We start from the raw sequence: 13034 nt of genomic DNA on the forward strand, positions 1-13034 counted from the left end.
AAATTGTGGCTAATTTAAAAATATTTTTCTTGTTACATATCATATGCTGATCCTTTGTGAATATTGGTATCATAATATTTTTCCTTTCTACTTAATCAAAATTCTCAAGGTTGGGATGAACATACATTCTTTTTATTTTTTTAAGACATATTCATTCAGCATCATGATTAAACTATTACATTTAGCAATCAACAACATGGGTGCCAAAAAGAGTTTTACATTAAAACCCTTTGTTGGAATGCTTTACACTTTCCATAGCACAGAAACTAAAATAATCTCTTATGCAATTAGTCACAAATACAGTGTTTGAGCTTTTTGCCCATATACATGAGTATTGTCTAAAACATGTCTTCCTTGTAGCAGCTAGGCCATGCCATCACTGTACTTGGCTGAGTTCACAAATCTGTTGTAACCTGTAGCTTCCTAATCATTTCTCTGGCTGTCCTCTCCTGCTAAGCTTTGTTTCCTGGAGGTGTTCAAAACCTTCTGCCATAGCTACTGCTGTTGCTGGAGCAACCATAGCCACCTTGATTTCATGTCTTGGTAAAATACTGGCCTCCACCACCACAGGGCCCAGAGCTTCTCTATCCACAGTTTCTTCCCTTCATGGGTCCAAATTTGAAGATTGACTGTTGTAATTGCCAAATTCATTATACCTTCTTCCACCTCCATAATTGCTTCCATTATTACCAAATCCATTGTAGCCATCTCCACTGCTACCATATACACCCCTGCCACAGCTGCCACCTAAGCCACCTTGACCACTGGAGATTCCTCACTGAAATTGTCACTGCCACAAAAACCACCTCCACGACCACCATCAAAATTTCCAGAACCACTTCAACCTCTTTGGCTTGATGAAGCACTAGCCATCTCCTGCTTGGACAGGGCTTTCCTCACTTCACAGTTGTGGCCATTCACAGTGTGTTATTTTTAAATGACAGTCTTACCCACAGAACCATGGTCATCAAAGGTTACAAAAGCAAAGCCCCTCTTCTTTCCAATGCCTTGGTCAGTCATAATTTCAATCACTTCATTTTTACATATTGTTCAAAATAACCTCATAGCTGATGTTCTTCAGTATCTTCTTTAATGCCACCCACAAAGACCTTCTTCAACATTAAGTGGAGACCTTGTCTTTGAGAATCTTCTCTTGAGACAGCTCTCCTTGGTTCCACAACTCTTCTGTTCACTTTGTGTGGCCTTGCCTTCATGGCTGCATCAACCTCCTCCACAGTGGCATATGTGGCAAACCCAAAGCCCCTGGAATGCTTGGTGTTGGGTCTCTAATTACCACACAGTCTGTGAGTGTTCCTCATTGTTCAAAACGGTTTCTCAGACTCTCAGTTGTTTCAAAGCTCAGCTCTCCAATGAAGAACTTCCATAGCTGTTCGGGCTCCTTGGGAGACTCCAACTTAGATGTGATAGCATTCGGAAGACAGGCTGATGATGCTTCCTCCATGCTGTCCACTAGCAGAAAGGAATAAGCTACTCAGCGTACTTCAGAACATACATTTTTTATCACAGATATTAGTATTCCTCATGATGGAGATTTTTTGTTTTTCTTTTGTGTTTCCTCAATCACTGCAAGCCATCACTTTCTTCTGGTGGGAGAAAAGTGTCATGTGCTGTTGTTCGTGGAATATCCTTTCACATGTGAGCAAATATACACACATTCACACATACACAGACACAAGATCAGAGAAGTGATTATGTGTATGCACTACACATAAGTATGCTGGGTAATCATGCCCTACTCATTTATCATCCTTGAAACACTGCCATAAAGATTTTAGCCCTGAGATTCTTGAGGCATAATTACAGAATGTAAATTATTTCTTTAACATATATAAAGTGTGTCTCTCAAAAAGCACACACCATCATAAGATCACTGTGCCATAGTTAATGAGCACACCCATTTGGTAGTTTTCATTATATACATGAAAAACATCCATCTGAAGATTTGTCCCCATCCTAAAAGCAACCCTTCAGTGCTGGATTAAATTCAGAGCCTAGTATTCTCCTCCTACATTGAATGACCACTGCTGACATAGCTGGTTTTATTTTCCCCATTAGAGAAAAATAAATCTGTATTTAAATTCATGTTAGGAAGTGTAACTGGAACAGGCAAATAGCACAGCAGATTAAAGCACCTACAAATAAGCGCAGGAGCCGGGGGTTCAATCCCCAGGCCGGCCATGCCACCCTGCCCCCAGGGTGTGCTGAGACAGCAATGGAGACTGGGCGTGGTGGCGTACACCTGATATCCCAGCTCTTGGGAGGCTGTAAACAGGTGGATCACTATGAGTCTGATCTAGTAGTGAGACCTTGAACACCCTGAAGACCCTTCTCTAAAATACAAAAAAAAAGAAAGAAGAAAGAAAGAAAGAAGAAAGAAAGAAAGAAAGAAAAAGAAAGAAAGAAAGAAAGAAAGAAGAAAGAAAGAAAGAAAGAAAGAAAGAAAGAAAGAAAGAAAGAAAGAAAGAAAGAAAGAAAGAGGAAGCCTGACTATTTTATTTTGTTAGATTCTTTCTCCTAGGGAGAAAAGATTTTTTATTTTTGTCTTTTCCATATGAGGTGCTATGTTTCATTCTTCATTTCATTTAGCTATAGGTTTGGTGCCTTTCCAATTGTACATAATTGTATATTTCATAACTCAATAAGGAAAGTCGTTCCCCTAGGGTAGGGAAGAATGTGTCAATAGAGTTACACAGCTCCTCTTTGAATTATTGCTAAACAGATCATTTGTGCTTCCTGAGGAGAGTTTAATGTGTTTAGGGTAACAAGGTGATATTTTCTAGTCATTGTTCATGTTACCTGCATCACTGTCCTCCACCTGCCACAATTCCCATAATGCACACAGTTGACACACTTTGAAAGCAGTGGAAGGTGTGGAGATTTTAACAATAAACTATTACAATTGCAAAGATAATAATGAGGACTATATAAATATTTAAGATCACTAATCTGTACTATCCAGGAGGAGCATTAGCAGAGATTAGTCAAGAGAGGCAAACCAACACTCTGACAACCAGAGCTACAAAATAGCTTTTTCCAAACAGTGTGCATATTTTGTACATGATATGTCCTCAATATTAAATAGGCTACAGCATAAATTGCCGTAGGTATTAATTGACAAGAGATCAAGAGCTGGGGAGATAGTTCAGCAGCATAAGCACCTGTCTGGAAAGTGCAAGGCTCTGAGTTGGATCCCCGGTATTGAAGAAAAAAAAAATCAAGAGGTTTGCCAAAGTTAGAGATCGTTGCTCCAGAACAGAGTTCCCAGGGCTGGGCCAGAATCTTCCATCAACTGTTACCACACAATGAGAGATGAATAGCAGGCAAATGATTGAAGCTTCAACTTCATTTTAAACCACTGGCCATGGCTTACATCAACACTGGGCTCTGCCTCCTGAGGAGCAGTGGCATTAGCTTTCCACAGAAACTAGGACCCTGCTGTGATTTTCTCATGCCACAGACCTAGGTTTCTTTCTCTGTAAGAGAATCGAATGCCTGATGATGTCAGGTAGAGTCAAAGTGCTGATGCTAGTGCTGTGGAATGGAGAGAATTAAGGACTGAAATTACCAGGAAGGCTCAGCTGCACATAGACCTTAATAAGGTCTATGAGTAGAAAATGACAAAGTACATTTGACGACAGCTTTTAAGACAGAATCCAGCTCCTAGTTTACTCTGCCAGAAGCCTGTCCATTATTCTTTTACTATTCTGAATGATGGCAAACATACAATTATTTCATTATATGTTATAGTGCAATATGATTGAGCTATACAATAGAAGTAACATCACAGAATCATCTAACACTATGATCCCCCAAATCTGAGCATAAATTTTCCTCCATGAAACTTGTACCTGGCTCTACAATGATGGAGGACTTCTACTGTACAAGATAGAATACGTACGTTCATTTTCACATTGCTTTTGGTTTCAGGGCAGGGATTAATTGCAAAAATAATAATAAAACCTTCTGTCTTCTGTTGCTTTGAAATTTCAGGATTTACTTTAATTCTGAAATATTGCATAGGTTCTAAAAAGGAGTTAGAAAAAAAAAAGAAACAAAAATGGGGGAGACAAGGATCAGGAAAAAGACCTGAATATTTATGTGACTTTAACATGCAAAGCAAAAGGAATTTTTTATTGTAAGACACAGTGAAAACACTTTAGAAATATTAATTATATCTAGTGTAAATGCTAGACATACAGCGTTAGTTTTCATTTCTATATGATGCATAACAAATATCCACAGTGGCATCAATAATTTCGATTCTATCATCCTCAAGAGATATGACTGGCCACCCAAAAATAACTTATTTTATTTTTACACTATCTTTCCCATAGATTGATTAATAACATGAGATTCAAAAACCATACAGATATTTCAGAATTTCTTCTTGTGGGACTGACAGCAGATCCAGAACTTCAGAGCCTCATCTTCAGCTTGTTCCTGGCCATGTACCTGGTCACCATTGTGGGAAACCTGCTCATTCTCTTGGTTGTCAGCTCTGACCCCCACCTACACACCCCCATGTACTTCTTCCTCTCTAACCTGTCCCTCACTGACATCTGTATTAGTACCACCACAATCCCCAAGATGCTGGTGAACATGCAAACACGGGACCAGAGCATCACTTACGCAGGCTGCTTCATTCAGATGACCTTGGCAGTGACTCTAGGAGGTGTGGAAAATTGTCTCCTTGCTGTAATGGCCTATGACCACTTTGTGGCCATTTGCCAGCCCCTGCAGTATAGGCTCATCCTGACCCCATTCTTCTGTGTTCTACTGGTTGCTTTCTCCATGCTCCTCAGCACTGGGCATGCCCTGCTCCACACTCTGATGGCACTGCGGCTGCTCTTCTGCACAAATGTGAAAATCCCACATTTCTTTTGTGAACTCGCACAGGTCATCAAGTTCACCTGTTCTGATAACTATGTAAATACTCTTCTGATCTATGTAGTAGGAAACATATTTTTTGGTGTTCCCATTGCTGGAATTATTTTCTCTTACACTAAGATTGTCTTCTCTATTTTAAAGATGTCATCCATTGGGGGAAGAAGGTACAAGGCTTTTTCCACCTGTGGGGCTCATCTCTCTGTGGTTTTCCTATTCTACAGCACAGGTTTTGGTGTGTACTTGAGTTCTGCAGTTACTGACTCTACTGCTAAGAATGCGGTGGCTTCAGTGATGTACATTGTGGTTCCTCAGGTGATGAACCCCTTTATCTACAGTTGGAGGAACAGGGAGATGAAGACAGCTCTGAGGCTTCTCATTACTAGGAAACCATTTATATTATTGTGTCCTTTTCTTGGAGCCTGAGTTTCTTGAATGTGACAGTGTAGCAAGAATACAGGTAACCAGAGAGAGATCCTGACTGTTAGGACATAATGTCTATGTTTTACCTGTTTGCAAACCTTTGTCTTATCCAATTGTGTGGTTTGAAATGATACAAGGACTGAACTCCATTGTGTTGCTCTGACCTCTTCAAACAAAAGCAGGTAGTAGGGCCTCAATTTTAGCAATTATTTGTGGGACAATTTCATGAACTGTTGGGGAACTTGGATAGAGGAGAGTTAGGTATAAAGAAGATTGTGCTAGTATTAGACAGGAGGTCATACATGATTCTGTAACTTGACCTTTGTGTTTTATAGAACTGCACTTCTATGCATGTTTAAATAATCCCTGATTTTTACCCATGGCCAATGTGTGCTTCAGAGGTCGTACTAACATCTCCCTTACTCAGATTTACCATTTACTCAATTCATACTTACATAGTATCAACTTCTTGAGGTGTTGAGATATTTGTGAGTTTGAATTTTTGCGTTTACACTAATGCTCTTGGCTCATAAGTGGTGCAATTGTCCATTATTATGATTTCACAAACACAAGTTGTTATTGAGCAGTGTTTCACTAAGCCCTGGATAACATGGCCCCTTCTTAACCTTGTTTGTGGTGCAACCACTGACCATTTTTATTGAAAATATTAAATATTATTGAAATATTAGTGTTTGATATGAAGATATTGTTTTTTCTGTTTAACTGAAATTGTTTCTTGACTGAGTTCAAGTCTACACAATGATCTCAAAACACTGTAGCTTCTACTGAGGCCAAGGTCTTTTTGACGATGTCCTAGAGTATGGGGCATGTTGTATTGTTTCAAAAAATGTGTTTTTGAGAAAATGGTACTAACTGCTTCAGAAGCAATATCTATTGCTTTATCTACAGTAAGAATAACACCATCATACAAAACTAATGGAAATTGTTTTCTAAATATTCATAAATATGACAAAAGCTCTGTTTGAAAAACACCAAGCTCTTCCCCTTTCACCTATCCTAGTGTTTTCCTTTTGAACAATTTCTTCTCATTTCACAGTATCTATTGTATATGTTAAACTCATTTACTTTTTAAGTTTCTCACAACAAAGGCAGTAGGGAAAAGGGGAAAAATACAAGTCAGTTATGCTATTAATGTCTGTTATCTCATGAAAAGGAACCTTTGTGCTATTACGTATTGGATTTTATGCCCATATCATGTATCCTGAGCAACTATTTTAAAGATAACATGTAATTTGCTTTGTTAGTCTATGATTTTATGAATTTTTGTTTTACCTGTTTTATTTGAAAAAAACCCACTAAGCTATTAAACTTTTTCCAGCTTTTCATATTTAAATAGTGCACAAATGAATTGCTATAATTAGAACCAGGTTCTACTTCTCTGGTACCTGAAGGAAGAAATTGTTTTTTGGAAAAATATAAACCACATGTCCAAAGCACAGAGCTAGATGAAAGAAAATATTCTGACTAAAGTCAAGAGAAAACAAAATTAGGTCACTATATTTATCATGCAGCAGACTGTCATGACAGATAAAGGATGAAATAAAATGTTCAGAGAGATTACAGGAGACACTAATAAAAACCAAGTGAGGTAAAATAATACAATTATGAATGAATAGCTTGGCACATATTTAGAACAAATGTTCAGAAGTAAGATATAGTTTGAAAATTATACTGTACATACAGGGAGCAGTAGTGAATAGCACTAGGACAAAATAGCAGAATTAGGAGATAGGGATGCCTTCAAAGACAGTTCCTTAGAGACACATTCAAAACAATAAGAAGACAGGAAGAAGGGATCCAATACTTACTAGATGATGCAACAAAGACCAATTTGCATTTAATTAGAATAAGTGAAACATCAGTGAAATGTCAGAAGAGAAAAAAAGGGCAGGCATAACATCCAGTTTGCAGATACAATTTTTAAAAATGTATTTGGTACAAGATCTCACTATGCAGCTTGGACTTACAGTGATCCTCCTGTTTTCAGCCTCCCCATCAATGAGATTACAGGTGTGTGCCACCATGCCCAGCCTCAGTGGCCAGCTCAGCATGCCCAGGGGCAAGGCCAGAGCTGTCTATGGTGCAGGGGATTGAACCCCAGTCTATGTGCTTGCCTAAGCAGGCACTTAGTCCACTGAGCTATCATGCTGGTTGTTTGCAGTTATAGTATTAGAAAGCTTTTCAGGTATTTGGAAATGCTTTGACATACAGATATGAGGCAAATAAAACTCCAAAAAGCTATGAAGAAATGCCAACCTTGCTACATCTCATTTTAGTCAAACTCTCAGAGTGTGCTACAAGGAATGTGAATAGGTGTTGGAAAAAAGCAGTGAATCACTAAGAAATGTAAATTCATTAGAATTACAGCAGCTAGGGCTGGAGAGAGAGCTCAGTAGAATAAGTACTTACCTGGCAAACACAAGGTCCTGAATTCAATCACCAGTATTGAAAAAAAATTACAGGAGCTCTCTCAACACAAAAAATGAACAGGAGTGCTTGGAGCCAAGTGCTCAGGACTGAAAGATAACAACTTGCAACAGAGATATTCAGTTTTCAAAATTGTATGTTAAATAAATGGAGAAATAGGACATTTTCATGACAAACAGTGCAGCAAGAAATTTGTAACTACCAAGTTAGCACTACAGTCTGAAGAGTATCCCAAAAAGATATAATGAAGCTAATGATGACAGAACAGCTAATAAAATAAATACAGTAGACAGAGTGAGCAGTTTAACAGACAAGAGAGAAAAAAAAGTAAATCAGCAACAGAAAAATAAGTTCAAGACGGTAAGTAGTTAATATCTTTTGTAATTACTTTCAATGCCCATGGTAACAATTTAATGCAAATCTTATCAAACTTCCAACAGAATATCTCAACAAGTTAGAGAAAACAATTCTAAAATTCATTTTGAACCAAAAGAGACTGAGAATAGAAAAGGCAATTCTGGGTAACAAATGCAAAGCAAGGGGCATCATCATGGTCACTGACTTGAAAATAAATAATAGAGCTACTGTGATAAAACCAGCATAGCACTGGAAAAAAAACAAAAAAACAAAAAACCAAAAAACCACACCTGAGGGTCAGTGGAACAGATCAGAAGATGAAGACATAACTACAAACACACTCAGCCATCTTATCTTTGACAAGAAGGCCAAACATGTTCACTGGAAGAAAGATAGCCTCTTTAAAAATGGTGCTGGACAAACTGACTTTCCACAAGCCAAAAATTAAAATTAGACCCATTATCATTCATCATGCACTAAACTAAAATCAAAATAGATAAAAGATTGAAATATTTAAGCAGAAATGTTAAATCTCCTGGAAGATAGAATTGGTCAAAACTCTTGAAGACAATATGGTAGACAAAGACTATGAATAAAACCACAATCCCAGAGGAACTATTACGAAAATCAATAACTGGGATCTCATCTTCTTAGAAAGCTTTTTCACAGCAAGAGAAACCAACCATGCAGTGAAAACACAGCCCACAATCTGTGAAAATGCTTGCCAGCTATTCTTCAAAGGATTAATATAAAAAATATAAATAACTCAAAATAAATCAGACTTCCAAAATTTATCGATCCACAAGATTATGGGGCCACAGAGGAAAGTGATCGATGATATAGTGTGTGCAGAAGGAGAGTCACATGGAGAGAAAACATTCTCTCAGGCTTTCACAGAGAGCAAATTGGTCAGGCAATGGCCATGACTCATCCACATGGCTGACACTGACAAAGGTTCTACAATCGGAGGTAGAGGATCTCAGGATAAATCCTGAGGGGATTTGACTGATCTTGTCAGATATAAAAGTTATATTTTACTATATAGGTCTTGCTTTATCTTGATGTTAACCATCTATCCATAAAATATAAACACGAGTTATAAAAAGTAAAGCTACATTAATATGCTGAGCTGTACAAGGCTCAAGTCAACGACTTCTGACACTGCCAGTCCTGAGGGTAACCCACTGCCATTATGGACTACTGGACTATATTGGATTACTTTGCTGAATTCAAGCACCTACAAAATTTGAATGGCAATGGAATACCCATCTCTTACAAAAAGGGTGATATAAATGAAGGACCATTTTGTAGTGAAAAAATATATATATATATATCTGTATATACAAAATAGAATATACAGCCACTTACTGTTAGTTCAGTAGATTTGTACTAATAGAGTTTAGACAAGATATCATGTCTGTATCTTGTACTATGAATATCTATTATGAAGACAATATGCAATTAATTATTGTAACTGTCCTGCTATCTTCTCTCATTGCTAGTTCTTTCTCAATAAAATAAAAAATAAAATAAAAAAATAAATTTAGCCATCTAATCCAATCATGGGATCTGAGATGGATACATACTTCTCAGATGAAAAACATATGAACAGAAAACAAATATATGAAGCAATGGTCAGTATTGCTGGTCATCTGTGAGATGCAAATTATAACACTGAGAATCCATCTCACACTGGAAAGAATGGCTACCATGAAGAAATCAACCAAGAACACATGCTGCAGGGCATGAGGGAGAAAAGAATCCTTCTCCAGTGTTCATGGGAGTGTAAAGTGATGTAGCCACTGTGGAACTCAGTGTGATTTCTCAAAACACTAAGATTAGACACCCCACTTGACCCAGCTACTCCCCTTTGAGTATCTTTCCAGAAGAGTTAAGAGCAGACTACAGCAATAAATGTGCACCTGTATTTATCACAGTGCAATTTGTCACAGCTAAATCTTACAAACAGCCCAAAAGCCCATCAACTGAGAAACACAAGATGGTGTGAATGTTTTTATAACATAGAGTACTCGTCCGCAATAAGGATAAACTTGAGACTTTTATAAGTGAACGGACACCTTAGAACACAGTTATAAGGAAATGAAATCAGACCTGCATGTATAAACATTGTACTGTCTTACTAATGAGTGAAGCTAAGTGGGTACATAAGGTTTAGATTTTTAAAAAATGTATTTTAGTGGAGGGTCTCCAGGCTCTTACTATGTAGAATGGACTCATCGTGGTCCTCGTGTTTCCAGCCTCCCAAGTGCTTGGATCACAGGCGTGCGCCACCAGGCCCGGTCTCAATTGCCATCTTAGCACAACCCGAGGGCAGGGCCAGCACAGAACGCTGGGGATTGAACCCCAGCTGCTACGCACTGCCTACACATGCGCTTTAGTCTGCTGAGCTATCTGGCCAGCCAGATAAATAAGATTTAAAATGCAACATTTCTAAGTCAGGAAGAAACTGTTCAAAAGCAAAGAAAAACACACAAGATAGTTATACAGCTACTTTCTTAGTCCACAAAAAAAAAGGCTTGTGCTAATATTGTTTGGACAATATTTTGTGCCTGTATCTTGTACTCTGTGAAGATAACAATACACAATGCATGAATTATTTCTTACACTATTAGCTTGATATGAAACAACTATATTTTTATTTCTATTTTTCTCTTATTTAAAATTAATGCAAGAAAAAGCACACAAGGTTTTTATTATGACCAATCTTCTCAAATGAGCAGCATCTTTCTTTGCTGGAGCAGGAGGGACCTGCAGAGGGAGAGAGAAAGGAAAGGGCTGTCTGGGTCAGGTCCTGGTCCCAGGAGGCCCACAGGGTCTGCTCAGTTTTAACAGGCGGAGGTCCTGTGCTGGGGCATGAACCCTGTATCACTCTACTCCAGGGAGCCGGGCCTCACCACCCTGTAGCACAGCAGATGCCACTCACACTCCAGCCCCTTACATGGCTCTATGAAACTGGTCCCAGGTGACACAGACTGACTGGTGGGGAGGCAAGGCAGGTCCCCCGCTCGCCCGCCCGCTGGGTGTGCAGCCTTGTGTGAGCTGAGCACACGTATGGGGCACCACCCTGCTGGGGGCCCATGACGGCCTTCTCACGCATGGAAGTGCAGCGTTCCCTAGGAGCTCCACAGATGCTGACGCTCAAACCCTGCCTTGCCATGTAAGTGAGACCCTCCCAAATGTGTTTAGACCACTCCTTTAGCTAATGTCAGCCTGGGCCACGACATAGCAGGTACAGAGTCCCTGGGAGCTGGAGGCCGTGGGCGACACAGCTTTTCCTTTCCTGCCCCCCAGCTCCACAACTCTGACCCAGGGCTCCTTCCACCCTGGCCCTCTGCCCTCTCCCTTTCCTCTCACAAGTGCAGCAAACCTCACCCTGTCAGTCTGACTGCTCTGAGGCGCATCCTGACTTGGGGTGAGATTCAGCTCACAGGGAACTGGAAATGGCAGCCCTGGATTCACGTTTCCCGTTAGCTCACTCTGTGCTCAGTGCTAATCCTAGGCCATGGGACACGGAGGAGCTGCACTGCAGACTCTCAGCAGGAGGGGAGAGGGGAGCACAGGGCACTCTCAGTGCCTAGCAGCCCATGACCCGCGTGCCCTGAGGGGCTTCGAGGCCTCTCCATGGAGACTGATGTCCCTTCAGGGTGCCCCGCAGAGGGCCCCAGCTGATGCCAGCTCAGGGAGCCCAGAGGGCCCAGACACGGTCCTGGGAGCCCCCGTCCTATGGCCCAGGGCTGCCTATTGGGATGAGACAAAACTGACAAAGGCCAGGCCGAGGCTCTGCCTGCAGCCTGGTTTAGCTGTCCTGCTCCTCACAAGGGCTCTTTCACATCAATTGAAACATGCGGGTCCCTGCCCAGAGGTCGGGCAGATGGAGTCTGATCCCCAAAGCAGGCCCACAGCAGGCGCTGTGTACCCATGATGCAGGAGGCCGTGCTCCCAGGAGGAAGAGGTGGTGGAGTAGGGCAAGCTGGTGAGCAGGCTTCCAAGGGAAGGAGTGAGTTTGGGGAAAGGAGCCCGGCTCAGTGCCTTGAAAGATGCTCTCTGTGGGATGGGGCGACATTCAGAGTGGCTTCCCTGTGGGTAGCAGTGACTGGTCTATCAAGTCGGCAGCCATGGGAGGAGCAGAACTGAGAATGCACAAGGACATGGCAGGGGACGCCCGGGCATGACAAAGCAGTAACCAGACTGGGTTTTTGCTACTGCAGCCACTGCAGAACACAGAGGAGAGCACCCATAGACTTGGGCATGGACCCAGGGGACAGTACCCGGTGTGAGCGCACAGTAGCCAGGCGGCCTACCTCTGCACCATGATCCTGAGTGCAGGGGAGTCTGCAGGCCATGCTCCCTGGCCACAGCTGTGGATTGCCGTCTGCTTCAGGGCAGCGGCAGGCTCAGGGGGGCTGAGGGACAGAGGCCCATGGGGCACATTGTGTGGCTCTGCCAGAGAGTCAGCCTCGGTCTTCAGAGGGCTTGTCATGCAGAGAGATGTCTCCAAATCCAGCTCTGAAACACAAGGACAATCAGCAGGACACACGTTACCCAGGGCCTTTCTGTGCCACACACTTCCACACAGGAGGCTCACTGAATAAAGAGACTTGGACAGGGAGCCTGAGGGGAGATGGCGCCCAACACCCTCTGCCTGCCCTGGTGTGATGCTTCCCATGGGAGCAGGGGTGATGGGACTGCAGGGAGGCAAAGCACACCCGTGCTGTGGGAGACCACGTGCCTAAGGGAGGATTGAGCCAACCCACACAAGCTGGCCCGCAGGCAGAGCCCAGGAAACCCCAGGGCACGTGCGGTGTGCTTTGCTGAACAAGAGGAGATTATCAAGAGAATCCAGAGTGCAGGGAACCTTGGAGAGGAGAACGGCCAAGTCC

At 41.5% G+C, this 13034-nt stretch overlaps 1 protein-coding gene across 1 annotated transcript; it reads left to right on the forward strand.

Annotated features, from left to right (window-relative positions):
- Positions 1–4362: 4362 nt before the first annotated feature.
- On the forward strand, positions 4363–5331 carry LOC101580341 (olfactory receptor 7G1-like). The gene has a single exon (XM_004633047.3). The coding sequence runs from the start codon at positions 4369–4371 to the stop codon at positions 5329–5331; it is 963 nt and encodes a 320-aa protein (XP_004633104.1). The 5' UTR covers positions 4363–4368.
- The last annotated feature ends 7703 nt before the right edge of the window (positions 5332–13034 follow it).

The sequence above is a fragment of the Octodon degus genome, unplaced genomic scaffold (genome assembly GCF_000260255.1).
Source record: "Octodon degus isolate 3935 unplaced genomic scaffold, OctDeg1.0 scaffold00050, whole genome shotgun sequence".
Classification (NCBI taxonomy): domain Eukaryota; kingdom Metazoa; phylum Chordata; class Mammalia; order Rodentia; family Octodontidae; genus Octodon; species Octodon degus.

What these genes read in the sequence shown, in the direction of transcription:
- LOC101580341 (XM_004633047.3), top strand. Translation starts at nt 4,369, where the DNA reads ATGAGATTCAAAAACCATACAGATATTTCAGAATTTCTTCTTGTGGGA.